This window comes from Acanthopagrus latus, chromosome 14, assembly GCF_904848185.1.
Source record: "Acanthopagrus latus isolate v.2019 chromosome 14, fAcaLat1.1, whole genome shotgun sequence".
NCBI classification, from domain to species: Eukaryota; Metazoa; Chordata; class Actinopteri; order Spariformes; family Sparidae; genus Acanthopagrus; species Acanthopagrus latus.
This window is the reverse complement of record NC_051052.1, coordinates 4,509,285-4,536,043: the sequence shown is the minus strand read 5'-3', so window position 1 is coordinate 4,536,043 and position 26,759 is coordinate 4,509,285. Positions and strand designations below refer to the sequence as shown.

The following is a 26,759-nucleotide window of genomic DNA, read 5'->3' as shown; positions in this document are numbered from 1 at the left end:
TATGACTTTCACCCAACCAAAATGTCAGCAGTGAGATGTTTTAACCTAATGTATGTTTGTTTGTGACGGAATTTATAGAAACATTATTTTAAACCAAGATCATAATGTTTTCCAAGACCTAACCATGTATCCTCAGTGCCTGAACCCGAACCAAGTAGTTTTAGTGACTAAACCTAACTAAGTAGTTTTAGTGACTAAACCTAACTAAGTAGTTTTAGTGCCTAAAACTAACCAAGTAGTTTTAGTGACTAAACCTGAACCAAGCAGTTTTAGTGACTAAACCTAACTAAGTAGTTTTAGTGCCTAAAACTAACCAAGTAGTTTTAGTGACTAAACCTAACCAAGTAGTTTTAGTGACTAAACCTAACTAAGTAGTTTTAGTGCCTAAAACTAACCAAGTAGTTTTAGTGACTAAAACTAACCAAGTAGTTTTAGTGACTAAACCTAACCAAGTAGTTTTAGTGACTAAACCTAACTAAGTAGTTTTAGTGCCTAAACCCTAACCAAGTACCTTTAGTGCATAAACGTAACCTGAGCAAAGCTAAGTTGTTTTCATGCCTCTACGTAACCGAAAGGGCCCGGTACACCCTCATCATGCAGTGACTGATTTGCTGAAACAGTCACATTGTTTTGAGAAAAAAAACAAACTGTCTTTTAACAGGCAGAGACCTCGGAGCAGAACTGGACTCAGTGGTGACCGGTTGGGTTGAGAGAGAAAGAGAGAGTTAGAGAAAGACAGAGCGAGAGAGGAGGAGCATCGGAGTTGACTGTTACAGTAAATGCTGCTACAGTGAACGTACGCTGTAGGTTAGGTTATATATGACAATCAGTCAGGAATCCTGCCTATTTTGGGGAAGGTTCTCAGGGGAGGTATTCGGAGGTACTTGTAACTGCAGAGCAAAACCAGGTAGAGAAAAGTACCAGGCACTAACTACAGCTGTACCCTTCAGCTGAATAATGGGAATTCATTTTGTTGCATACAGACACATTCCAGGTGCTACGTGGAATCGATTTGCTGAGGAAATGTTGCTGGAAAGAAGAACATCACTGGAGAACAAGGCGGAACAATTCTTGTTGACCATTTTTTTTCCTAAAGCTGCACCACTTTGCATCACCTCTGTTAACAAAAAAAAAAAAAAAAAAAAACGAAACAAAAACAAATCAATGTGTTGTTCTCTGCGAAACACGTGAACTATTATAGATACAGCCAGCCCCGACCAGAAACTCTTCAGTAACAAGTAGTCTGGCAGACATGACTCCCTCTTCACTGGAATTACTCGCTGAATCTCTTATTGCTGGCAACCCTTCACAAACAGTTGATGAGCTTGTCAGTGACTGAGCGCTCCCCGGGAACAAAAGAAAGTTGTTGAGTGTCACTCTGGTCGGTTCTTAGCTTTTATTACGACAGAAGTGTTTTTCATTCTGGTAAAAAGACATTGCACCGGAGCACTCAGACAGCTGCGTCTGCCTGATCAGGATAGAAGATGATCATTTCTGTTGTGTTTTGTATGCGATCATGTCGTGTAATGCAGAGAAAATACGCTAAAATGTGAATGTGAATGCTACGAAACACTGAGCTCTCCACATCAGCCTGCTGCATGACGGACTGTTTGACATTTGTGCTGGCCCCCTCAGTCCTCTGGAGGGGTGGCCTTTATGAAGAGATGCAGGAGGTGTGTGTGTATGTGTGTGTGTGTGTGCTATGGCTGTGACTCCACTGTCTCCCTACTGCACCATCAACTGTGACTGAATGCTAAATATGTCCAGGAGTGTCACCTCCTGACCCCCCCGTGGCTCCCTGAGGCTGCCACCTTGAACTTTGCATCAAAATTACCGAGAGAAAAAGTGCTCGAGGCTTTCTCCCTCTACTGTGTCATCACAAGCCATTATCACTGCCATAAACTCGAGGATGAAGCCTTGAAAGCGCAACATTAACGCTCTGCGATAAAGCAAAATGCATGAATGCAGTAATAAGGAGGGCAGGATTTGGCTCTCAAATGAGCTCATTTATGCTGAAAAAGTGAGTAACCCACGATCAATAATGCTTGAATTAGGTAGGTGTAAGCCTGCCATCATCCAATTATGTCAGTCAGCGTACTCCTCCAGCATGTTACCGTTTCCAGAATCTCCACAGCAAATAACTGCTTTAACCGTCGAGCTAGCAACTTACATACATACATTCATACACCGATGGTGGTGGCTGCCTTGCAAGGTGCCAACCAGCATGTCAGGAGCAGTTTGGGGCTCAGTATCTTGCCACCATGGGAATCGAAGCAGCGACCTTCCGATAACAAGACGCTGGTTCTACCCCTGAGCTACAGCGGCCCCACATGGAAGATGGCAGATTATTCTAACCTGCTCGCTAGCGGTACGAACGTAAACAAGCTAGAAGCTGTGACTCATCCATTTGTTTCCCCCGTACAAGAAATAGAATTTGGTGCAGCCGGACCTTTCTCCAGCTATGACACAGCACTCTGGAGAAACTCTGGCTGTGTGACACTAACCCTAAACTGATGTTACTGGTTGTTGTGGCCACTGCTGTCAGTTCTGACTGATCTGTAGGTGTCCATTAAGCCATCAAGGCTTAGTTAAGGTGTCTGCGCACATGGCGTCTTAGGCTTTGGCAGCCACAAAGGTACCTGATGAGCTGTATTCGGTCACCCTTGTTTTCTTCATGTCATACTCTGGTAGAAGTTTCTAGTCCTAGTGAGGTTGTCGAAAGCGAAGAAGAGATGAAGTGCGATGAAGACTTAGCTGCTTTTCTGCTTTTTCATCTCAACTGCAAAGAAAATAAGATTAAGAAATACAGCGATGTCACATAATAGTCTTATAGTCTTATAAACATATGCTGTGGCTCCAGATATTACTGTCAGTAATCTCTGTGACAGTAGGACTGATGAACTACCTGAACTACCTCGACTTGGCTGCTATAAAAGGGAAAATACTCCTCCTCTGAAAATGTTCAATTTTGGAAGCCGAAGGCAGAGTGCATTTGCAGTTTGTCTAACACAACTCATTACGATCCATTTTTCCCTTTCTTGTGTGGCAGAGACCTCTAGTGGACGTAGTAAGGACAACAGCAGCAAAGGAAGCAGCAAGCTGAAACAGAATACAGAGCACAAATGTAACAGAAATCCCATATGTAACGCATATACGTTTGTAATTGATGGTGCATATGTAACATAGTTATTTTAACCCGATCCACAATGTTTTCCTAAACTTAACCAAGTGGTTTTCTTGCCTAAACTAATATGCACCCATATGACAGTGTCACTGTACACCTGTCACAGGTGTTTGGGGAGTCACTCGCAATCGACCTCTTCAGTCGTTCAGTTATGCGGGTGTGTTGGCACACATCAGTACATCATACTGACAAGTGTCTCTAATATTTAGTGTACCCTCATTAATACAAATGGGCTGTCAAGTCGCCCAGTCAGTGTTTCCTCCTCAGCCGGCCCTCTCTGCCTTGTACTTCCTCTGGGATCTCTGGGCTGATCCCTCCTGTCACTGTAGATGTTAATGAGAGACGAGTTGCTTCTTCGTGGGAGCAGGCAAGGCTGCATCTCAAACAGACAAACTCCCTGACTCCAGTCGGACCACATGCTTCCCACATACAAATCGATGGAGGAGAAATGAAAACCTGTGCCCTGTGTCAGGGTCAGCCTCTGAGAGAAACTGGAGCTGTAGCTCCCTCTGCGGGCAAAAGATCGGAGCTGTGTTTGTGGAGCTGAGGAGCAGCGGGGAAGTCTGTAAAGTCGGCTGAATAACGGCCATAACGGCTCTGAAGTCTTTCATCAAATACCCTCTTCTCGACGAAAAATGTGACTTATTTATTGTCTTTAACAAACGGATCACGGCGGCAAAAGAGAACAATTGTTTTCAATTCCCCATCAGGCTCGTTAGATGTGGAGAAGCTGGAGCGAGCTCAGAAGACAGCTGGGTCCTCGTTACACATCGAGCTCCAGCTGGGTGGGACATCGATCCACGCATGGCTGCCCGCCTGGCAAAACCACCGAATGGGTGGTTACTGATGCATGTGTGTGCTCGAGTGTGTGTGTGTGTGTGAGGACCGTGTCTGAGCACTCACATTTCAGTCTGAACGTGAGGAAAATACGGAGTAGAATGACGCTCCGTAAATCCAGGTTAATGCAGTCTAATTTTTTTTATTTTTTTTTGCTTTGCTTTTTCTACACAAGCTACAGCGCTCGTCAGTGTTCCACAATTAGATGTTACTGTCAAAACGCAGGCTAGCTGGAAACCGGCAGACAGTTTTCATTTTCATCCACTGCTTTTCGTTATTCTTGCTCCCATCTGTCCGACAAATCAGCTGCACTTGTTCACAAAGTAAAAATAGAACAACAGTGGTTTCGACATAGTGAGTGCAACGACTATGACGAAAAATGACTTTGTTTCGGAACAAGACTAAGTTTGGATCCTCTATGAAGGGCTGCAGGAGGTCTATCAGGAGGGGTAGCTATGGTTGTGACTGCGCTGTCTCCCCACTGCACCGTCAACTGGCTGAACACTAAATATATCCCGGAGTGTCACCTCCTGACCCCCTGTAGCTCCCTGAGGCTGCCACCTTGCAGTTTGCAGGAAACAGCCTGAGAGGAAACTGCTGGAGGCTTCCCTTCTCCTCCTGTGTCATGGTGATCCATGTCTCTGTGTTCTTACAGCTTTGTGAGGACTGGAAGCATAAGCACACTGCGATAAAACTGAGTTATAAGCAAGACCAGGTTCCATCCCATTTACACTAATTACGTCTAACCCTTGTTTTCCGTTTGCCCCTTGCCCCTTGGAACAGAGCTGCAAGGAGCAGTGGTTTAAAACTTCCCTTATGAACTGTCGTCGATTGCATTTATGGAAACAGAGGCGTCTGATTGGCTATACCATTTTCAGCTGCGGTGATTTCTGCATGGATGCTCGTTGTTCTTTCACAACCTCACACCATCAGTCATGTCATCAGACAAGAAAAGAACACAGTTTCATTACCTGGCAACTAGCGGTGCCTTGAGGCTAACATTAGCAACCAATGCTGCTGCCCTGCCAGTCTGCACTAAGGCAGCAATACTGAGTTCAACAACTTTGTCGCAGGACTTTTGGGCGTTATATGTCATCAAAAGATGAGGGATAATGGAACATTTAAATAAGTTAAAATCTGGGACTGTCACGCACACATTAGCAATGCAGCTTTGGATAGGTAGCAAGTTAGCAACCAGGACACCAGCAAACTAGTAGTGATTGTTTTCTGCATGTTATAAAAGAAATACCACAATATATTTAAATAACACTGATATCTCATAACCCTTGGTTTAAAGCGTTCCTCTGAAAATCCTCTATATGGATCCTACCACTCGGTCTAAGTGTTAGGGACAAGAAGTGTGTTGGGATTGGACCTTTAATTCTTATGGTTGAGATTAAGCATGCTATCATGATTACAGTGGACAGTGATAACAGGCTGACACCAAGAAGGTATCAGTTTAACATGTTCACCATCAAAGTTAAGCATGTGAGCATTGTAACAATAGCTAACCATCACTTGGTAATCAGGTGAGGCTGACAGGAATGCCATTAGTTTTTGCAGATATTTGGTCAGAACCAGCCTATGGAGCTCATCTAGGTTGTCTGGGAGTCAGAAACATCAGCATAATTTTGTGAAAACTTACAAGCGGGCATTGAGATACCTCATATAATAATTGGAAACCCTAACCTTGGAAACTTTTTAAGCGTAAAACTGCAGGTGGCTCTAAATGAATATTCCGAGAATCACTAAAGCCTAAGCAGTGATTTCTGCGACCAGAAATGTCCGGACCAAAGTGGCAGACAGACCAACAAACGGTCGGACATTGCTATGGCTATGGCCAAACGGATAACGTGGCAAAATCATGAAAAATAAACTCAAAACAAATTTGCAAAGTTTATAGAAGCACGAACGTTTCTCTGAAGAATCTTTTTGCCTGTCTTCGCACAACAGTGCCTGTCACTTTCTATGTGCGCGACGCCATTAGCGCCTTTGAGGACCAAACTGTTAGGAGGTGCATGCTGTTCTTCATTCATCTTCGTCTGCATTATTCATACCTCAGTTCTTGAGGAGAGTGTAATGGAGCCAGGGGAAGGCGACAGCAGCTGGCTTCAACCTCAGGTCGAACGCAAATGAAACAAATGTGTTTGAAACATTTGTCTTTTGATTTTTGTGTGCGCAGCCTATATATAGAGTACATATCAGTTCCCATCTTAGATTCTAGGGATGGGAACGCTCACATAATAGTGTTAAAATGTTTAGCGGCTTTTGGTTTAGCATGTTTACCATCCTCGTTCGGTGTGTTAGCGTGCCAGTGTTTGCTAATTAGCATTCAACACAAAGTAGGCCTGCAGTTGAGACTGGTGGTAATGTCACTGGACTTACATCAAAATCTTGGAAAAGATGAATTTTTCATATAATGGTGGTGCTTGTGGAGAAGTCAGGCAATCACCAAGGTTTATCAGAATCAGAATCAGAATCATATTTCATCAAATTATACACTAAATCTTGTTAATATGGCTGAACCACTGACTGTAGATGCCATTGGCTAGCATGACTAAAATGATTTGATTTGTATTTATTCATTTATTAGACAGACGATTGAGCACCATTCAATATTTCAATGCCATCAAGAATCATTATCAAATGTTTCTTTGTGTCGTTTGTGTGTGCAGGCAGTCAGTCAGAGAAATGTGTGGAGAACCAGGACACACTTTGACGGTATATCACGCTCAGAGAGCCACTCTGCTTTCGGTGGGATGCTTCCTCATTCACTGTTTTAAATGTCAGCGGTGCTCAGTGGTCGATGAGTGTAATTTGTCCTCCACTGGTGTGCAGCGTTAACTTGCATTTTACAATTATAAATAATCCAGGATGTTGACGATGATGTTCTGACTGAAATAAATGTTCTTTCTCTTCACCCTCCCGTGGTTTGATTCGACAAATAACTTGAAAAAGAAGATTATTCCATGAAATAAAAAAAATAAAAAAAAACTCTAACTGTGTGTTAGAGACAGACAGTGAAGTGAGCTCCTCTCACCTGAGCGAGCATGTCCCTGCGGTCGGCGTCCCTGTACAGGGGCAGGTACTTGTGCAGGATCCTCAGAGCATGCTGTTTAAAGATGGCTGTGATGTACACAGTGCTCTCCACCGCGGAGACGGGCTTGTTGAAGACGGCGTACACAAAGATCACTCCCTCTTCTGAGGTCGTGCCTGCAGGAGAGAGAGAAAAAGAAAAAAAAAACGGAGCCTCAGTGCATACAAACAAGTAGACTTCCACGTCGCCTCTAGCTGACTCGCTACTCATTCGCACGGCCCGCCCGTTCAGTTTTCACCTTGATTCATCAGGCTTCTTGATTTCCTCGAAAACATGTATTCGTTTGTTTGTTTTAAACGGTAAACATTGCCTTCAGCGTTGTTGTGATCTTGGGAGCTTTTACATTAAATTGTGTTGTAACGAGAACCAAAGGGAGTCCAGTGGAGAGCAAACGGCTGAGAGATTGCCGGATCGGTTATGCCAAAATGAACTGATTGTTAGTGGTCACGTGTAAAAACAGACATGAGGATGAGATGAAGTCATTTTACCTCTCTCTTGTCTTTGCAGGTGCTCAGTTATGAGCTACATGGTGGGTGTTTGAAGTATTTCATGCATGAATTTAAGCAGAAAATGTGGAGAAGAAAAACGGATTCATAGAATTCGTGCAGATTGATAAAATCTAGATCTTTAGGTTGCGATCTGGACAACATTTGGAGCGCTGGTTGAGGAACTAACTATTAAGATCTTTAGATTGTCAAAGTACTCTATAACAAATATAAGTTCTGCGTTCAAAATGTTGGTGAAAGTGGAAATAGAGAACTTCTGTTTGTTTCGGGTGGTTTGATCTGTAGCGGTGCGTGTGCCTCGTGTGGCTGTGAGCCCAGTGCACTCTTTGCCGTAGCTGTCATTGGCTTTAGCGACTAGCTGCTGTGAGCAAGCGGCTCAGTTGGCCGTGGAGCAAAGTGGCCCTATTAGCTGAAGGGAGCCTGGCATCAAAACACCCGATGACTGAGGGGGAGTCGCTGCCTTCAAACGGGGCTCAGCTCGACTGGGCTCAGCAGCCTCCTGACTGGACACAGCCACAGACTGAGAGACGGCAGTCTGAAGAGAGAGAGCATGAAGTGTGATTTACAGCAGCTACGATCGCTGCTATGATACCGGGGTGGTGAAGGTGGTGTGTAGAGTGTAGTTTCTGGGCCGTCTTCATCAAAGGTGTCAGCGTGTAGTTTGTTAATAAAAGAATCTGCAGAGGCGAGGCTGGGTGGAGTGATGGAGCGATCTTTATTGAAACGGACCTCAAGTCTGCATCTGAACCAGTGTGGCCATTCTCTGGAATTCATAAATTCATGGTAAGGTAATGCCCATGGCTTTGCCCTCTGCTCTATCAGAAATCCTCTCGAAACTTTGTCCTTAGGAAATCTACAAATTTACCACCCCACTTTTCTCGGCCTTTAATGCACACACGGGACTGACTAATGGCTCCTGAGGCCCCTGGACAACGCCACGCCGGCAAAAACAAACTGTTGCAGTCAAATCTTAGCTGGGAAATGTGTAACTGTGCAGACACCTCAAGAGCCAAAATGCTTTCACATAATTACTAGATGAATTTAGGATTCATCTTCGACCATGAAAAGACAAATCAGGGCTGTTTTGGCGAGTTCCACTGAAATGTGTTTTTTGATGAGTCAAGAAGGCCATAAAATTAGTCTTAGTTCTGTTTGAAATCAGATGGCATAAGGTTGTTTTTTCTCTGTTTATTGAGGGAAATAGGTGTACAAGTAGTTTGTTATCTTTATTTCTTAGACTAAGTTGCAAACTCACTGCTTTTACATCACCCAGTTGAAACTACTGGGCTATTGGACCATGGCCTCTTGAGGTACAAAGTGGTATTAGGAGACAGGACTGGCAGGGGCTAACTGTTTAGCATGACATCTCTTGAACACAGTGACAAAGGGCAGAAGAAATTTTGTATTGCTGCTTGCTGTCTTTTATTCGCATGCGTTTTTTTTTTTTTGCTGTATTGCATGCTTTTATTGTTGTAAATTGGTTTGGGTTTGCACTTCCTGTCACTGCTTGATCTCTGCACTCCCCTCGGCTAATCTGACTCCCTGATAACCTGCACCTGGTTGATCTCTTGTATTTGCAACACGCACTGGTCATCGCCAATCAAATCTCTGAGAATTGTGCAAGGGACCAATAGCATGGTTTGACTGTCCACCTGGACCTAACCCAAATGTTAAGGATGATGAGACTGGCACAGATAGAAGGAAAAAGCAGAACCCACCTTTCCCCCTTACATTAAACCCCCCATTACAGTTGTTTCTTCATGTTCTGCAGATAATGCTTGTTCATTTCTCAGATGTTTTAAACTGAATTTCTGGCCAAATTTCATCTTTTGCCCCTTTCAATATGATACTGTGTATGTGTGTCCCTTACCCAGCAGCACCGGCTTCTCCTTCTGCCAGTGGCCCTTTAGAAAGGCAGTGACAGCTTGCTCTTTTATCAGCTCCCCATCAATGTACGGACCCCACGTCTCAAAGACCTCCAGGAACCTGAACGGGTTCACAATCTTGGAACCTGAGAACAAAACACGCATCAGTTAGACGGAGGACACAGTCTGATTCTCAGAACAGAGAGGCAATTTTGACCAAAGGTCAGGCAAAATGAACTCGATTGAGTTAGACAAATGCAAGACACTGAAATGTCTTGTGACATGTGTTCTGCGCTCTTGAAAGGGAGTTCAGGTGGGGAGAACAGCAGCTGATGACGCAGTGACTGAGCCTGTGATACTGATCAATAACCCTGTCAACCGTTCAGATATATTACAGTCATTTTGTGCTGCGAGCCAGTGAGATCCCTCTAATTGCCCCCTCAGAGGCTCATGATTTTGTTTTCCAATACACCACTCAGGATAAAGATAATGTTTTTCATCATCTATCTGCAGATTAACATACTGTATCCTGCCTCCTTATGTAACTGTGTAGGCAGCCCTGAGCGTTGCTCTAAATTTGGCGAGCGTAGGCTGGTGTTTGTGGCGCCCTACTTGTTTTCATCTGGGCAGCCAGGACGGCCTGTGGAGTGAGAGACAGCAGGCAGACGATGTTGCTCACAGAGCAGTTGGTCTGTTTAGCAAAGCCTTTTCCCAGCTTCAGGGCATCGTGTCTGGGAAGGCGTCGGAGAAAAACAAAATTACAGTTCAGCTTGAAATCTGTGGGCCTGGTTTAAATACAGCAAGCGCTCAAGAGACCTCCTCCCCTCCTCTCAGAAATATACTTCTGACAGCTCTTTGATTCCATAATATTTTGCATCTTCAGTCAGGCACAAATGAGTCACACAGTGGTAACCACTATGAGTCTGAGCCTCACCTGGTCTTCAGAGGGATGGAGAAGGGCAGACTCTGCAGGACAGCCTGTTTAAACAGAGGCTTGCTGCTCTGGATCATCAGGTGAAGACTCACCGACTGAGCGCCGGCGCTCTCCCCAAATATTGTCACCTGACAAGAAACACAACACGGAGGCTTGGTATGAAAAGCCACAGCGGGCAGCTTTTGCATGTTGGCGACATGAGGCAACTCTCACTGCTGAAATGAAAATGTCCTTTAAGTTGAGGTACATACGATGACATTTACATATATATTTCATTTCAAAGGGAAGCTAAAAATAGCTGGAAAAGGTACTCCTCACCAGTTTATTATGTCCTCATGTTGGATATATTCCATGTATCATCCGTTCATTCAATTATTCAGTTTTATCCGTCAAAACCAAAGACGGCAGAATGGCCGTCTCAGAAGATAAATGAATGTGTTTTCCTAGTGTAAAGCTGAAGTGGGTAATCAGATAAAAAAGAGAAAAAAAGTCTCATTTATCAGATTTGTGGATTTCTCTCCGCAGGTGTACCTCAAGGGGACCGGAGTGAAAAACTGGAACGCTGTCAATCAGTGAAATGATTTCTGAGGAGATTTAGTGTTTCTGACAGACGTTAACCTCAACTATCCAGATCACAAGTGATCCCTCAAATTCCTTTAAATCTAGATGCACTTTCAATTTCAAAAGTACTTTTCACATTTTTTCTTTCTTTTCCGAATTGAATGAAATTATGGACGAACAAATCAGACACGATCCAAGCTGGTCACCCAACATCAGATATGTACATAACACAAATGGAATTGTAGTGATGCTGTGAGATGTTATATATTTCATGTGGAACAATGGGGCTGTGGATGTTTTACAGAAGACTACAACCAGGGATGTGTGATATTGCACGCAAATCTTGCACTGCTTTGAGCTAGATGCTAACGTCAGCATGCTAATATCTTCGCAATCACAATGCTAGCATGCTGATGTTCAGCAGGTGGTGCAGTGTTTACAATGATCCCATTTTAGTTAAGTATGTTAGCATGCTAGCAACTGCTAAAGAGTATCAGGCAGTTCATCCTGAGGGGAACATGAACATCTGTACCTAATTTAATGGCAACCTACGCAACAGCTGCTGAGACAGTTTATCATGAGTTTAGCATGATGGAACAAGGGGAAATGTAAGGGGATCACCAAATTCAGTAGGATTCATCTTCTGGGAACCATGAATATTTTTAAAACATTTGCTTCCATCCATGTTGTTGAGATATTTCTCTGGATAAGAGAGATCTTTAACCTGCGGGGACACATCATCAAGGACCATTAATGCCTGCAAGATTTTGTACCAGTGGTTCCCAAATTTGAAGTGAGAAAATTACAGTGCTCAACACAATTACTTCTCTAATAGCCTCGGTTAATGTGTGTTTGTATGTTCGTGATATTGCTTGCCTTGCCGGGATCACCTCCAAACACCGCAATGTTCCGTTGGACCCAAAGAAGAGCTGCCTGCTGGTCCAGGATCCCATAATTCCCTGTAGTTGAGGCATGGGGGTCTTTGCCCGACACGAGGAACCCAAAGGCACCTTAAACCACGCATCAGTTCACATGATCAGAGAGACATAATTGACTCCAGCAAGACATTAATTTCTCTACTGAGTTCCAAATTACCATTCGCGTATATCTGCTTCTGTTTTCAGTCTTGCAGGAAGGCAGAGTAATTACCAACAGGCGCAGCCATTTAAAATAATGGCACGCAAACATTATCCAGCCTCATACTGTCTCACACACAGGCACACATGCGTGCACTCTACAATAAGCCCGCCGTTATTTTAGCTAAGTGATTAATGGCTTCCACGAGATGCCTGCTAATTGCCTGTACCGAACCAACTGCAGTACTTAAGTTCATCCTTCTCTCTCCCCACCACACATACAGCACAATGTAGAAAAGTCTCTGAAGAGACACAATAATTGTAAGTAGGCTACAGAAATAAGGTAATTACACGAGTACAAGGCCTATCAAAAGTGAAATACCACCAAACTTTTCTCACCCAGTCGGTAATCCACGCTTACAACAACAGTGTGGGTGAAGTTACTGATGAAGCGTCCGTCGTACAGCGGCTTGGAGGCGGAGCCAGCGATGAAATCCCCGCCGTGGATCCACACCATGACGGGCAGCGGGCTCCGCAGAGGGGAGCTGAAGTTCACATCCACAGGGACAAAGATGTTGAGGTAGAGACAGTCTTCGCTGACCTTTGAGGGACATCAGAGGAAGTATTCAGTCAGGTTTTGGTCATTAAAAATGTATATCCCATTAGGCTCATTTCAGCTGTCAGGATACAAAACAATATCCCTTGAGTGAGATGTCCATTTACAAATCGAAGTTCATCGACTCGTTACAAAGATGCTCAGTAAAAAATTATAGACATGATTTTATAATTTTCACTTGGTTCAAACTAGCTAGCTTTAACTTATAACCAGCTAGTTAGCTACTGCTAGCTGCTGTCAGCTACTGTGCCTGCTCACCCAATATTAATGGTGGTCGGTGGTGCACTTTGTTTCATTTCAGGCAGATATTTTGAGCAGAGTTCCTTCTTGCATTTGTTTTCAAGTTAGCTCGCTTACATGGAGCAGCAAGTTGGCCTTTTTGCCAGAAAACCTCTCATCATCATGACTTGCATGAATGCACAAATTATTTCAAGATGGCTGCCTCCACTGCTAGTCTTTTGGTCACACCAAATAAATAGCTTAAATTAGCTACTCTATACGTGACTGTGTTTGTAGTGTGTTTAGCTCTTGATCCCTTATTCTTTATCCCTTATCCATATCCTAGCCATGGTGGTTTTAAAGCCATTTTGCCCGTGGTTTGTTGACACTTTTGTAGTTATTTTGACCAAGTGGGAGAAGTCTTAGCTGTCAGATATTCCTGATATCTTCAACTCGGAATTAAAACTAGCGGTCCGTTATGATCTGTAGTTTCTTTTCCCAGTGGTCAGCTGTGGTACTGAACCCTTTTTTCCATAAAGGTTTTGATTTTTCTCAGCAATATTGGGCAAGTAATATTTTTACAAAAAAAAAAGAACTTATAGGCTGATTTAAGTATTCTTATCACATATATTTTACACACATATACATATATGAATTACACCCATTTTTACAACAAATAATGAATAAAAGATTGAGTATTTCCTTGAAGATATGCCTTTAAAGTTCGATAGAATATAATTTTAGAGCTTTTTTTTTGGTGTAGTTGGGAAAGTTGGGCACATGGCTTCTTTATTTCAGAAATCCTGGTTTCAGCCAATTAATGTATTATATACTGTATCTGGACCACTTCTTGCTTCCAAATTTGCCCGGTGGCCACTCGTGGTATTGCAGCGAAGAATTCCACAGTAGCCCAAAAGGCATGTTCCCCATAGTGCACCATTATAAAAGAGATTTGTGTTGACAGACTGTTGACAGGACGCATGCATATTCAGTGGTCTGCATAACCAAGAAGTAAACCCAGGAGCTAGAAAACGTATTTAAGTTTTCTTGCTCCTGGGTTTACACAGCAATTTTCATTGGATTGAATGGCTGCCATCTTTGCATTCACTATCTCGTTATGTATAAATCAGTACCTCGCCCCTCGAGTCAGCACTGTGCATGTGACACGGGCCGCACAAAGTGGGAACAAAACCAGATTTGTGCAACTTTCCGCCGGAATGAATGGCCACCACCTTGAAGTCCAGAATCCAGTTGTTGAAATACCATCATATATCAGCTCACACTCGAAAAGTTATCAGTGGCTTTTTAGCTCCATACACTCATCAACTATATTTATGGAGCCACTTCACTGTGAGAGAGGTTTATAGCTAAAACTCTGATCTGCTTCGGGGGACCGGGCGGCCCTTCTCTGACACCTTATTACGGCTGTCCTTGTTAATGTGGATGATTTAGCACATGAGGCTCTGTGCCGAAACACCAAAAATGCCAAACCTGCTATTACATCTGAAAGGGAAATATCACGAAAGCATGGTTATAAGTGAGAAATGCATGAGCCTTACTTTTCGAGGACACTCCTCAGTGATGGGTCCGCTGCAGGCCTGCATGCACGCCGCCCTGGGGAAGGAGGCATCATAAACTGTTGACCACGGACTCACTGGTCTTGGGGGCTTCCAGCGGTAAGCCCCAACAGGTGGGTCTGCATACGGTATCCCATAGAATATATGGGCCTTATCGACTGTAACTCCCTTGATCTGGCCATCTTTGGTTAACACCACCGGTCTGGGGGCCTCATTTGTATCCTGCTTGAATGGTTTGTCCTTGGTTTGCTCTGTGACTGAGAGGACTTCAGGGTGTCCCGGCTCCTCCGGGGAGTTTATCTCAAAGTCTCCGTTGATGATGAACGGCTCGTCTCTCACCAGCAGCCCGGGGTAGATCCTTCTCAGAAAGCTGACAAGGTCGATGCCATCATCATTTTTCGTGGCCTCTCCAGAGGGCAGCACTAAACTTAGTGAGCACAGCAGCAGCAAACAGTGCCAGCTCTCCATATTGCTTTAGAATACTCCTATACTTCCCCAGACCCTGCAGCTCAGATCATGATGTGACGTGAATTATGGTCCGGCAGAGGTAGAAAAAGTTGCAGCCCCCACAAGCCCGCGGCCTGAAACTCTCAACGGACTGTGCATACTTGTGACTCCAATTTGGCTGCTTGCTTATTAAGATTTATCAGACAAAAGCTGCTCTGTCTGCGTGAGCGACATCCAGTAGACCCTGAACAGTGGGACACAGTGATGCAGGACCACTAATAGGGGACATGTCGTCTTTCCTTTGCTTAATGTAATCACAAGTCTCACAGAAGGTAAGTGGGGGCATGTTCATACAGCAGGATTCATGAAGGAATATTTGTCTTTTACAGGTTTTTTTTAATAATTTGTTGCTATTCAGTTTAAAAGTCGCCAATGTTTAATTGAAACTAATGAATTTATCTGTGCACGTCTAAATTGCAGAAGGTAGACTGCAAATTTCATTAAGGTAGCACGCCGCCACCTACAGGCCGACATGCAGCAATGCAGAGCAACACGTGGGAGTGATCCCTATGCAGAGAGAAAGATATGTCTTGTTTTGTGAAAATACATGTAAACCATAAAGTCATGTAGCTGAAATATAGCCTATAGTCTGAGTGAGACAGTGCAGGTACAAGTCTGTCCCCCATACTTACCCTCTTATCCGTTTATCTCAAATCTTCTCCTCTGTAGCGGGGCTGCACAAAGTGGAGGCAGCTGGCCAAGCTTTGCCTGCCTTCAAAGTTGGGGCAGTTTGAAAGAAATTTACCAAACATGGTGGATCTGCACCAAGACTGATGTTGTACAACGTGACAGAATATCACTTTGATATTCAGCCTTTAGTCATACACCACATCTGCAAACATATTAAAACATGCCAGGACTGAGGAGGTTGATTTAAGTTACATTCTTCTTCTTCTTCTTCTTCTTCTTCTTCTTCTTCTTATTATTATTATTATTAAAATATAACATGCTTTATATCAGTCATTTGAAAGAGATATCTTCTTCACATATGTCATTTACATGCCCCAAGCACTCTTTGATATTTTGCGTGTATGATTTTTTTTTAAAAGCATATTTTATTAAAGAATGCGCTGCTTGCACCAAGAAATATCAAGTGCCAAAAATTGTTGATTGTGGTGTGAAAGTATGACAAATGTGCAGGAAAGGGGTTTTGTTAACATATTGTCATCACAATGTAATGGACTAATTAGCTTGCTAGCCAGAAAGGATAGCCTCAGTTTGGCAGGCGTTAAAAACGCATTGCATTTTTATTTGCAGGATTTCAGAGAGACTAATGCATCACATGGCCAATCAACAGGAAACAAAGGCTTTGCAGGATGTCCGTGAGTCAGAGCAGGTGAGTGAAGGCAGCACACACCTGTAACTCATTAGGAGTCTGTTGTTTCCAGCCAAGCCTCAACTTTAACGAACGCAACATGCTTTGTTTTGCTGGAATTAGAAAGAAAATGTAAGAAAATAATAATCCACTGTCTTTTTTTTTTATTATTACTATTACCCATCTCACTTGAATCCAGTGGATTAACCTTAGTTTATTTGTTTGCAGGAACTCTTTCGAGTTTTCAGTCACCTTTTTCATACTGGTGTCTCAAACCATATCGTATGGTGAGTAGCAAACTGCGCCCGACACATTTCTGAGTTGAGATCGACCAGAATTGGCTACATTGGAGATACTCTAATCAAATTTCCTCCAGGATTTTGTGAAGATATTTCCTTCTCAATATGCTGGATGAGCAAGGACGACTCCCTCGAAAGGTAAACACAAAGACACAGTACACCAAACTCCATTAAGAAAAACACAATTTATTGTTTCTTTGCAACAATGCTCAAATCTGAGCCAAGATTTTCCTTAACTGGAACAAAAGTACATAGCTGAAAGCCATTTTGTGGCCACTTGTGGCCATAGAGTGAATCTTGCAAATTCACAGAGTGTATCAGATGGATAATACATTTAAGAGTTGCTGGTTGTTTAGGTGAGGTTTCTCCTGTGTCCATGAGTCTTTTAACCATGATGGCTTAAAACGGACAGATTTTTAGATTAGGACTGCCCTCTTCAGAGACTTGTTTTAATGGTGTGTAACTCAGTTTTTATTATTTTCCATCCTTTCAGCCAAAATGGAAACATATGGCTCAATGAAACGGCACTCAAATCAATCAGGAGGGGAGGTAAACTCATCTCCCTGGTGGTGCCCCCGGGTGTAGAAAACAAGCTCACGCTTCAGTACGGAGGCTCCGTGGTGGTATGGACTTTTAAAATCACACCAGGTAAATGTCTTTCTCAAAACTATTTCTAACCACTAAGAGCCAGTAGTCCTGAAATGGTAAATAGATTGTGTTTTTATCTAAGGGATAAAGTTCACTCAAGTCAGAGGCATGCAGAAACCCAAACCACTACCAACAAGTGGCACTCAGGTAGGCCAACATCAGACTGCAACCTGATGCAGAAGGATGCTCATGTCGGTTTGTTGTCAACATTTTAACTTTTTGCTGACTCTGATGATCCGTGGCTGTTTCCTCAGGCCTTCCTGAAGTCGATGAGCCCCGCTGAGGTGTTTGCGTGTGAAAATGGCACGTTCTACTTCCACCAAGAGGAAAACTTCTTCCTTGCATTTGGTGAGATGAACGGTTTCCTGTGTTCCTGTGTGTATTCTTTGAACTTGTATGGTGACCTTCCCCCAGTTTTTAAGGGGATAATTTGGTTTCTTCTTAGGGTTAGCACTGCTTTCACTGCGTGTTTGTTCAGAGTTACATTAGACAGAAGAGACATTGTACAGGTTCAGAATGATATAAGAAGTGGAACTAGTCACCACAGACTAACTTTCTGCCAGTTTGGCAGTGTTGGCCAGAGTTACACATATTTGGTCTCAGATTCTGTACCAGCTCATTGTTAAAGCTAACTAATGACTAACTAGCTAAAATATACACGTATAATATATCAGTCTAGACTGCAAAGATGTTTTGCAGAGCACATTTATGCATGCATTTGGTTATCCTATCCTATATTATGACGAGGACTCTGTATGGCTGAAATTCCTATTGGTCTCATCCTAGGCCACACTATGCGTCCCCCCATCAAGCTCCAGTCCAGGTCTCCCTCCATGCTGCTGGTCTCCTGGGTGAAGAACCCCCTGGCTGTCAGCGACAGCCACAATATCACCCTGTACCAAACAGAAGTGGGCTCCTATAGCACTCTCACCGCGGACACTACCACCAACAACCACTACCGCTTCAGATATCTGGACTCCTGCAGCCGCTACGTGGCCTGTGTGGAGATCGCAGGCACTCTCTCCTTCACCTGCCTCTCGACTATTACTGGTAGGGTGGGATGGGTACGCAAACATCCACAAAGGAAAGTTTTGAGATGCCAGCTAGTACGATGGAGGTGAATGGAATTTTGACTTTGCTCGCCATACACAGAATTCCATTCACCTTCACCTTATTCGGGGAAGATGATATATACCAATGTATGCACATGTTTTCCCACTAATTGCAGAGAACATCAAGTCTCTGCGGTTGATTGACTGATAAGGCTGGAAGATATAAAAATATTATGTTGCCAAGATATATAGATTTTGGATATCGGTACCAATAGTCATCCCTATGATATCATGACAATATCAATATGCAGGTATTTGGTAAAAAATGTTATGATACTTGATTTTTGTTTTTGGAGAGAATAAATACTGGACTTGCATTCATAAAGTGGCCAGCGACAAATGAATGCTAATGCAGCGCTGCATTTTCCAGATGCGTAAATAAGCAACTGTTTAATTTACTGTACTTCAAAGGCACCAGCGCATAAGTCCTGTGTTTACAGCTTGTTTCCACATCCCTCATATGACCCAAGAAATCTGTTAATGGGAGGTTGTAAAACACTTTGCCTATTGTTTCTCCTTCTTTCCACCAGACCCAGACATCCCCAAGGACTTTGAGATGACGTCGTGGAACAGCAGCAGCATATCTTTGGCCTGGGAAAGTCCTGAGAACCGCAAGTTCTCCCTCTTCCTCCTCACCGCCTTCTACCTCAATGGAACGGACCACGTCACAGAGGAGGTGCCCCTGTGGCACGAGGCGGGCGATTTGGTGTTCGTCTTGTCGGACCTGCAGCCCTGCACCAGGGTTAGGTTTGGCCTGCAGACAGTTTGCCGGGCCGGGACGGAGTCCCGCTACAGCAAGATGGTCCTGAACGATGGAAACTCCCGTAAGCCCTGCACGAGTCACAGCACTGACTCACTGAACCATCTCCATTTGAACCCCTTATAGACCAATGAGTGGATACAGAACTTAAAGGGACAGTTCACCCCAAAGAAATAAACAAACCCCCTGCTTTTCCTCTTGCATGTAGAGCTAGTTATCCATCTAGAAATTTTTGGTGGGAGTTTTGGAGATCTCAGGCAAAGATGTGTCTGCCATCTCCCCAATATAATAGAACTAGATGGCTTGAGGTGCTCAAAGTGCCAAAAATACATTTGAACAATTCAACAGTAATTGTGTCTTTCCAGAGATCATGACCAAGTTACATAGTTCTGAGCAGTTCCATGTAGGAACTATGTTTTTCTACTCATGGAGCTTGTGCCTGTGACAGTGCATGATGTAAAAATTAATGGCATCCTCTTCATCTGCGCTGTAACGTTGGCCAGCCTCTCATCCAGTAGTAGATGCATGCTTGCGTCTGCACGGTGACACAGAAAGAAAATAGTTCACAACAAGGTCTGTGGAATATCTTAAGTAACGGGATCATACTTCTTATCTTACTACATATCTAACTACATATTGTTAATGCTAGTTTTGGTGTTAGTGGCCATTTCCCCTGCTTTACAGTGAGACTTTTGAAGCGGAAGGAAGAACACATTGTTTCTCCTGTGAATGAAAATTGGGCGTCTTCAATGACTTGATGATCTGCTGCTCTCGTGTTACCATAACACCATGCTTCAGCATTTACCATTACCCTGTAATTGTCCGTTTTGTCCACAGCGGTTGCTCAACGGAAATTACATGGTCTCACTTTAACGGGCTGCCAGTTAGGTGACCACAAGCTGCACGTGTTTGCAACATTTAATGAAACTTGACACCAGAAAATGACGCATTTTATGGGAAAATGCACTGGCGACTGCAGCAGAGAATGTAATGTGCATATTAGTAGCATATTTGAGAATGTGACAAGCAACTCTGATAAAAAGCATCATCCAACCTTAATTGTTTGACTTGATTTAGAGTCCTTTACATAAGACTGGGGCGCCTCACATAATCCCCGCTCTGCCCCCCCCCAGCTCACTCCAGCATCGAGGCCTTGTGTCAGACATCATTTGGCCCCGATAACTACACCCTGAGCTGGGAGGTGAGGAACATCTCGTCCATCTCCAACTTCAGAGTGTACCAGGACGGCGTGCTGCAGGGCACCACCCTCGTCACCAGCTACACTGTGCAGGGACTTCTGCAGTGCCAGCAGTACCAGGCCAAGGTGGAGGCGCTGTGTGGCGACGGCGTGCTCATGAGCGTGAAGACGGTCACGGCGCACACAGGTAATGTAGAAAGAGACGAGGCCTCACACGGATTCACAGGTAGGGCTGCCCTCACCGCTCTCAACCAGAAAACATCCATCACCATTGGTTCCTGAATACGTATACTGAGTTGATTGAAATGCACAGTTTGAATCTCGGTTTACACAAGGCCTGATCTATGCGCGCACACTCTGTGTGTGTGTGTCCAGGAGCCAGCCGTGTGTCTGGGCTCAGGTACCGCTCCAACGACTCCACCGCCCAGTGGCAGCCCAGCGCCACGCACCACCCGGCCGTGGCCTTCCTATACGAGCTGTCTCTGGAGAACGGCACCACCCTACAGAGCAGCCGTGTGACTGACACAGAGCTGCACCTCCCGGGGCTGGAGGAGGGGAAGACCTACGTCCTCGACGTGTGGGAGCAGTGTGACGGACAGTGGGAGTCAGAACATTCTCACATGTGTTTCAAGGGGGCCAATTCGTCCGTAGGGCTCCTTCTGAGGGCCATTGGCACTGCTCCGAACCGAGGTCAGTCTGACACTCGTAGCCACGTGGTGGTTTTGGTTTGAGCATCACTCGCTTCATTTGACAATCCCAAACATTTTGTGTTTCTGTTCAGTCCAAAATATTCCCAGCATAGTGAGTGAAATGACTATTCGAGAAAGCTGGAATCAAAAGAAGGATCATGTTAAAGTCAAATTTCTGATGTTCAGTCTGAAATCCTCTACTTGATTTGTTTTAACTTTTTTTCATGATAATCCCAGTTCACCATATTCCCAGTTTGTGGCTTCTTTAGAGCTGGATTTGGAGCTGGATATTGCCTATAGCATGGGTCTCATAGTGGTGGTGCCCTGGTCCCTGCCTGAGGATCTACAGGACGCTATGTCGGAACCAAGAGCCAGGATTGGAAAGATTTTTAAAGATAAGGTGGACAAACATTCAGTGTTTACATCAGTGGTCATGTACTGCAGATCCTGTTTTCATCCTAATTATATACAGTGCTGTATAAAAGCATGCTAACAAGCTAAATTAAGCATGTTCACATTGTCACCAGAGGCATTTTAGCATGCTAACATCAGCATTTAGCTTAGAGCTATGCTAGCGCTGTGCTCCAGTCAACGTCGGGGGGGATCAGAACTTTCTAGCTGAATTCAACTACCTCAAGTGTTGCGGAGAAAGCCAAATGTTGTTTTAAAAAAAAAAAAAAAAAACTTGTCGGACTGTAACAAAATGATGTTTCAGCCGACTTGCATATAAAATCCGACTTTTTCCAGTTGGAAAGTCTTGAGTTCCGAGTTGTTTGGCCTCACAGAGCTGCTAGAATGGCCAGTGCTAATGTTGTGAGGCCTATTGGAGACAATCAAATGAAAAGAACATGTGGTGGTATCTGAGGTTCGTTCATGGATGTCGTCCTTTTGTAACCACAATATGGTACAATGAGGTTCCTCTTTATTGAACTGACACTATTAAAAAAGCAAAAAAATCTAACATGTGAATTTAATAATTATTCTTGTTTCTTTTATTTTCTAAACTTAATGAGTTTCTTTTGTCAGCAGACTGTTTATTCTAATACGTTGTCAAGTCTTTTTTGTTTTCTGAATAAGTTTAACATTCTCAGAGCTTCATATCTTGTGCATCCTTCAGCTGCAGGAGCTGTTGAACGACTACAGTCAGCCGGCCCGCATCGAGCTGGCCGCCTTTGAACCTGCCGACGAGCCAAACAAAACGGAGATTCTGTTCACGTCTTTCGATGCAACCAACACTGAGGAAGACGTGCCCCTGTCCGTTGAAGATCAGCTGGACTACATCCGCTCCCTGAATACAACCGACTTCGTGGTCAAAGATGGGCTCATTTACTGGGACGGTAGGCGGTGATGAACAACCAGCTCAACTTGCTCAAGTTAAACGTCTTCAGTGTTCTAATGCATTTGTGTTTTCAGGTCCAGATCTGTGTGCTTTCTCCATACAGAGTTTGTGTCCCCGTAATTCTCTGTGCATCAACACTCCGGGCTCCTACACCTGTGTGTGCCGACAGGGCTACTACGATGTGAGTTCCTTCATCAAGCCTTCGGCTTCGCATCCAGTCTGCAATGGTAAGCTCGCACATCTTATCTGGTGAAACGCACCTTTTTATGCGTGGAAGTGGTCAGTGTTGTCAAACTAAGAGTATGTCCATTATGCAGTGCTTACACCTTTTTAATGCTAAGGCTTCTTTAGTATGAGCACTGCAGAGAACAAGCCAGGCTTACAGTTTGAAGAAGCTTTAGTGTTGTAGGCTGCTGCTTAACAGTACGTTATTGGGTTTTGGGCCCAAAAATCAGGGTGTGTGTGATTCAGACTACTGTCAGACGTATAAACTTTGCGCTCTTTTACTGTCTTAAATCTGCAGTGTTGAATTTGTATCCCTCCTCTGGCCCTAACATGAAAATGACGCTGTATTGGCACTGTCACTGCCGTTAACATTTGGTAAACCAATCTTTGCTGGTTGACCTAAAACGAACTGTCTGCACTGATGTACTGTCAAATACAGAAGGAGTCATCTGGTCATGATCAGCATTGTGTGAACTTATTTGGTGTGGAGTTTAATGTAAGGGATGTCCCACACTGCAGGTTTATTTTTCTTCTCACTGGACTAAACAATTTTATTTCATTTTTTTACAAATCAGAAAAAGGCCTTTTCAGCCAGTGTCTGGATAGAATGGTGACTGGCGGGATAGCGAAGGCCTACCTGACTTCACACATGGGGGGAGAGGTTGACGTGAGGATGAACGATGGGAGGTGCGCCGTGGAGGAGAGGGGCGCGTTCTACTACTTCAGCGCCTCGCGAAAATCCTCCGAATGTGGAACTGAGAGGCGGGTGAGTGACTGATGGAGCTGATGAAGACAAAAAAAACCAAGGCGTTTCCTCCCCAAGTGATTCTGTACAGTATTTATCACTAAAAGTAATGAGCATGTGAACCTACACTGTGTGCACTGCATTTGCTCTGTATTGCATAAGTCACTAGTAAATAAGAAGCCATGTTCGTGGACCTGGTAGGATGTAGCGTCAAATATTAAAGGAGCAGTTTGTAAGATGTGGCCAGAATTTGAGTTTGAAACCTAAAAGAATGAACCAAATTCATCAAGAGTGAGAAGAAACAAGTGATGACATCAGAAACACTGGATGTCTGATGTCTACTGAAGTTAGCATGCTAACCAGCTAGCCCCAGTCCATTCTGTCTCCTTGTGCACTCTGAGTCAGTGCAGTTCGCTGCTTAGTCTGACATGACTGTGGCAATTAATCACTGATATTTGAGACAATATAATCACTTACCAATAGATGTGTCGCCTCTGTAGTGTAGGTATTGTCTTTATGAATTTCAGTATGAAGAATTCAAACCTTTCTTAATGGAAATGTCTCTCTCTAAAGTAGCTTCCTTCGTCGCTCACCTGAACAGTGTGCAGTTTGAAGTCGCCGTGCAAGAAGCGATACAAAGTGTTCTTTGTTGGATCACAGTGGCGGCAGATGCAGAAGTGTCAGTCAGTGCGTTTACATGACACTCAACAAAACCGAATTACTGGGTTAGTCCGACTATGATCGGATTTTTAAGATGCATGTATACACCTTAGTCTGACTAAAATAGTCTCATAGTCGGACTAAAACGCTTAGATTATTCCATTGATAGTTGCATTACTTGTGCATGTATACGTTCTATCAGATTGGATTGGATTTTGCGTTCTGCACAGGCTCGAGATTTTTTTTTTTTCTTCCCAGGGCCGTGAGCTGGAAGTATAAAGACGGCCGCAGGGTCTTTCCTCCAAAATCACCGCAAGCAAGAGCGCCATTGTGCATCTAGTTTGTGTAATTATCATGTACACCATATACGAAATGTACAAAGATGTAGCTTCGTCTCACTCTTCGTACGCCATCTTTCTCGAATGCGAGATCAGCCGGAGGTGGCGCCATTACCACTAGTTGAAATGGGTACAGCGCCACCTATCGTACCGGGCTATGACATGCTTCGGCCATTAATTCAGTTTTCACACTGGCATATGTACTCGGACAGCTGCAGTTGTCTGAGTAGCATAGTCGAACTATGGCTGTAATCCAACTAAGCTACGCATATGAACGTACCGATTGTTAAGATCAATCTATTCTACCCCTTTTTAAGTGTGATGGTTCAGTTTTAAGCATAACTAGGTCATGTGTTTTTTTATTTTTAGGTGAACAAAACCCACATTGAGTTCCAAAACACGCTGACCGTGAACCTGAGCAGGGTGCACACCATCAGCCGGCGCGATATGAAAGTCGTCTGGAAGTGTGTGTATCCACGACATTACATACGCAACACTCAAGTCGGCGTGAACATGGAGTGGTGAGTCGAGTGTCTTTCTTAGCACTGATTTTTTTTTAGTTCAGGCAAAAAGGAAGATGTTTAAATGAAGGACGGGAACATCTGAACATTTGATTCATTTTGTTGTAGGGTCTCCACCCTCTCCCTGGTGGAGTTCAACTCCTCCGTTCAGCTGGGGCTGACCATGAGCCTGTACACTGATGAGTCCTACGCCGACAGCTACAGCTATGCCATAACCCTGGAGCGCGAGGACTCGCTGTTCCTCCAGGTGGCCCTGCAGACCAACAACTCCTTTGCCTCAGACGTGCTCCTGCAGGTGGACTCGTGCTGGGCCACTGAGAGCCCCGACCCACAGGACAGCATCCAGGGTCTCCTGCTCCAGGACGGGTGGGTGAAGACGTCCCCTGATGGACTGACACATCAGCAGAATTCCTTCATGTAGTTCTAGTCGACATTAATACTGGTTGTGTTCGCTAAAGTGTATTTTCACTGACTATAACACAAACCTCCAGTATTTCTAGACATATATTATTATTAAAATGATTAAATATCTTAAAACTGTTTGTTATAATCTATGTCTGAATGCAGTGCTGCCACCATATTCATTCTGTAACACCTATATGGATGTCACCTCTTAAAAATGTCTCCTTGTGTTGTATAGTCATGAAAGGAACCTGCTAACATTCATGATGGAGCTTTAAGCCCTCCATCCCGCACTTCTGTCTTAATAGCATAAAGGATAAATGAAGTCAGCTATAAAGTGGTAACCTTTGTGTCTTCACAGTCTGTAATATATTTCACCTGCTTTAGTTTCCTTGGGTGATAACAATAATAAATGTTATCCTGTCTCGTCCCCAGCTGTCCCGTTGACCAGACGTTCCACTGGCTCTCTGTTAACGGCCGGGCACAGAAGAGCAGGTTTTCCATTCAGATGTTCACCATGCCCCAAAGGTTGCCCGTCTACATCCACTGCCTGGCCAACATATGTGGACACGACGAAGACTGTGTCAAGGTAAACTGAGGGCTAGTTTAGAGATCAGGGCAGATCTGCTAACGTTGATATATATATATTTTTTTAGCTATTCTCTGTCTGCATGTGGGTTAGGGTTAAAAGCCCCCCTGTTGATGATCAGTGAAGGATGTAGTTGGATCCTTTACTTTAAATAAAAGCAGCAGTGCTGTGTGAAAATAATCAATTCCAAGAATCTGAACTTAAAATGTCACTAAACAAAAAGTACATGGGTACGATCAGCATTAGAAGGGTTAGAAGGTATAAGTATCTGTAACACAGAAAAATGCCCCCTGTGAGTGTTTATACTATTATGTTTTAATCACTAACTGATCCTTATTTTCATGATAGAACTGCAACAGCCAGCAGCGCACCAAGAGGTCAGCGAGCCAGACGGACAGATCGGGGAGACGAGCCGCGGTCGTGTCTGCTGGACCCGTGGTGGTCAATGAGAGGGTGAAGGCAGGAGGCTCACCATCTTTCTGTGAGTTGACACTCAGTCCAGAAAATGCACACATACTGATGCATGAGCAGAGCACATGGTGTCCTCAGGGGTTAAAATGGTACTTTTTAAAGGGGGAAAAAAAAAAGAGGATCTGCATCACAAGCCCTGACTGCAACTATTTTAATGCACGTTACAATCTGTACGATTTAAATAATTATCATTTCAAGGGAGGGACAACATTTTTTTAAGATTGTTTTCCGAAGTTGAATCCCTCCATCCATCATATCCAATTACCAAACCACTGTATACTGATTTAAAAAAAAAAACAAAACACAAACAAATTACTTGTGTCCATCTCTTCACAGGGGCAGAACACACAATCTCCATCATGGCTGGAACAATAGGCTTTTTAGGACTAACTGTTCTCTCAGTGAGTTCAACCAAAGCGATCATGACATACTATGAAAGACTGCGGCTCAAATAAACTGCTTGAAACCA

At 43.8% G+C, this 26,759-nt stretch overlaps 2 protein-coding genes across 3 annotated transcripts in view; one reads left to right on the top strand and one right to left on the bottom strand.

The window, feature by feature from the left end:
* Positions 1-15,828, bottom strand: part of LOC119032703 (cAMP-regulated D2 protein) — a 20,362-nt gene extending 4,534 nt beyond the window's left edge. The window contains exons 1-7 of the mRNA XM_037122175.1: positions 14,455-15,828; positions 12,460-12,661; positions 11,861-11,994; positions 10,424-10,551; positions 10,102-10,220; positions 9,495-9,635; positions 7,062-7,234 (exon numbers count right to left, since the gene is read on the bottom strand). Coding sequence (XP_036978070.1) covers positions 7,062-7,234; positions 9,495-9,635; positions 10,102-10,220; positions 10,424-10,551; positions 11,861-11,994; positions 12,460-12,661; positions 14,455-14,940 — 1,383 coding nt within the window. The 5' untranslated portion in view covers positions 14,941-15,828. The remainder of the gene's footprint in view (positions 1-7,061; positions 7,235-9,494; positions 9,636-10,101; positions 10,221-10,423; positions 10,552-11,860; positions 11,995-12,459; positions 12,662-14,454) is intronic.
* On the top strand, positions 12,625-26,759 carry LOC119032701. 2 transcript variants are annotated; one of them, XM_037122174.1, is made up of 20 exons: positions 12,625-12,640; positions 16,237-16,315; positions 16,523-16,581; positions 16,671-16,731; positions 17,087-17,241; positions 17,324-17,388; positions 17,496-17,589; positions 18,028-18,291; positions 18,884-19,177; positions 20,247-20,498; positions 20,687-21,001; positions 21,270-21,400; positions 22,118-22,337; positions 22,414-22,566; positions 23,140-23,330; positions 24,677-24,828; positions 24,937-25,194; positions 25,666-25,819; positions 26,168-26,300; positions 26,627-26,759. In XM_037122174.1, the coding sequence occupies exons 2-20, from the start codon at positions 16,296-16,298 to the stop codon at positions 26,743-26,745; spliced, it is 3,090 nt and encodes a 1,029-aa protein (XP_036978069.1). In that variant the 5' UTR covers positions 12,625-12,640; positions 16,237-16,295; the 3' UTR covers positions 26,746-26,759. The 2 variants fall into 2 exon arrangements, with proteins under 2 accessions (XP_036978069.1, XP_036978068.1); XM_037122173.1 differs by lacking the exon at positions 12,625-12,640 and having other exon boundaries at positions 16,286-16,426.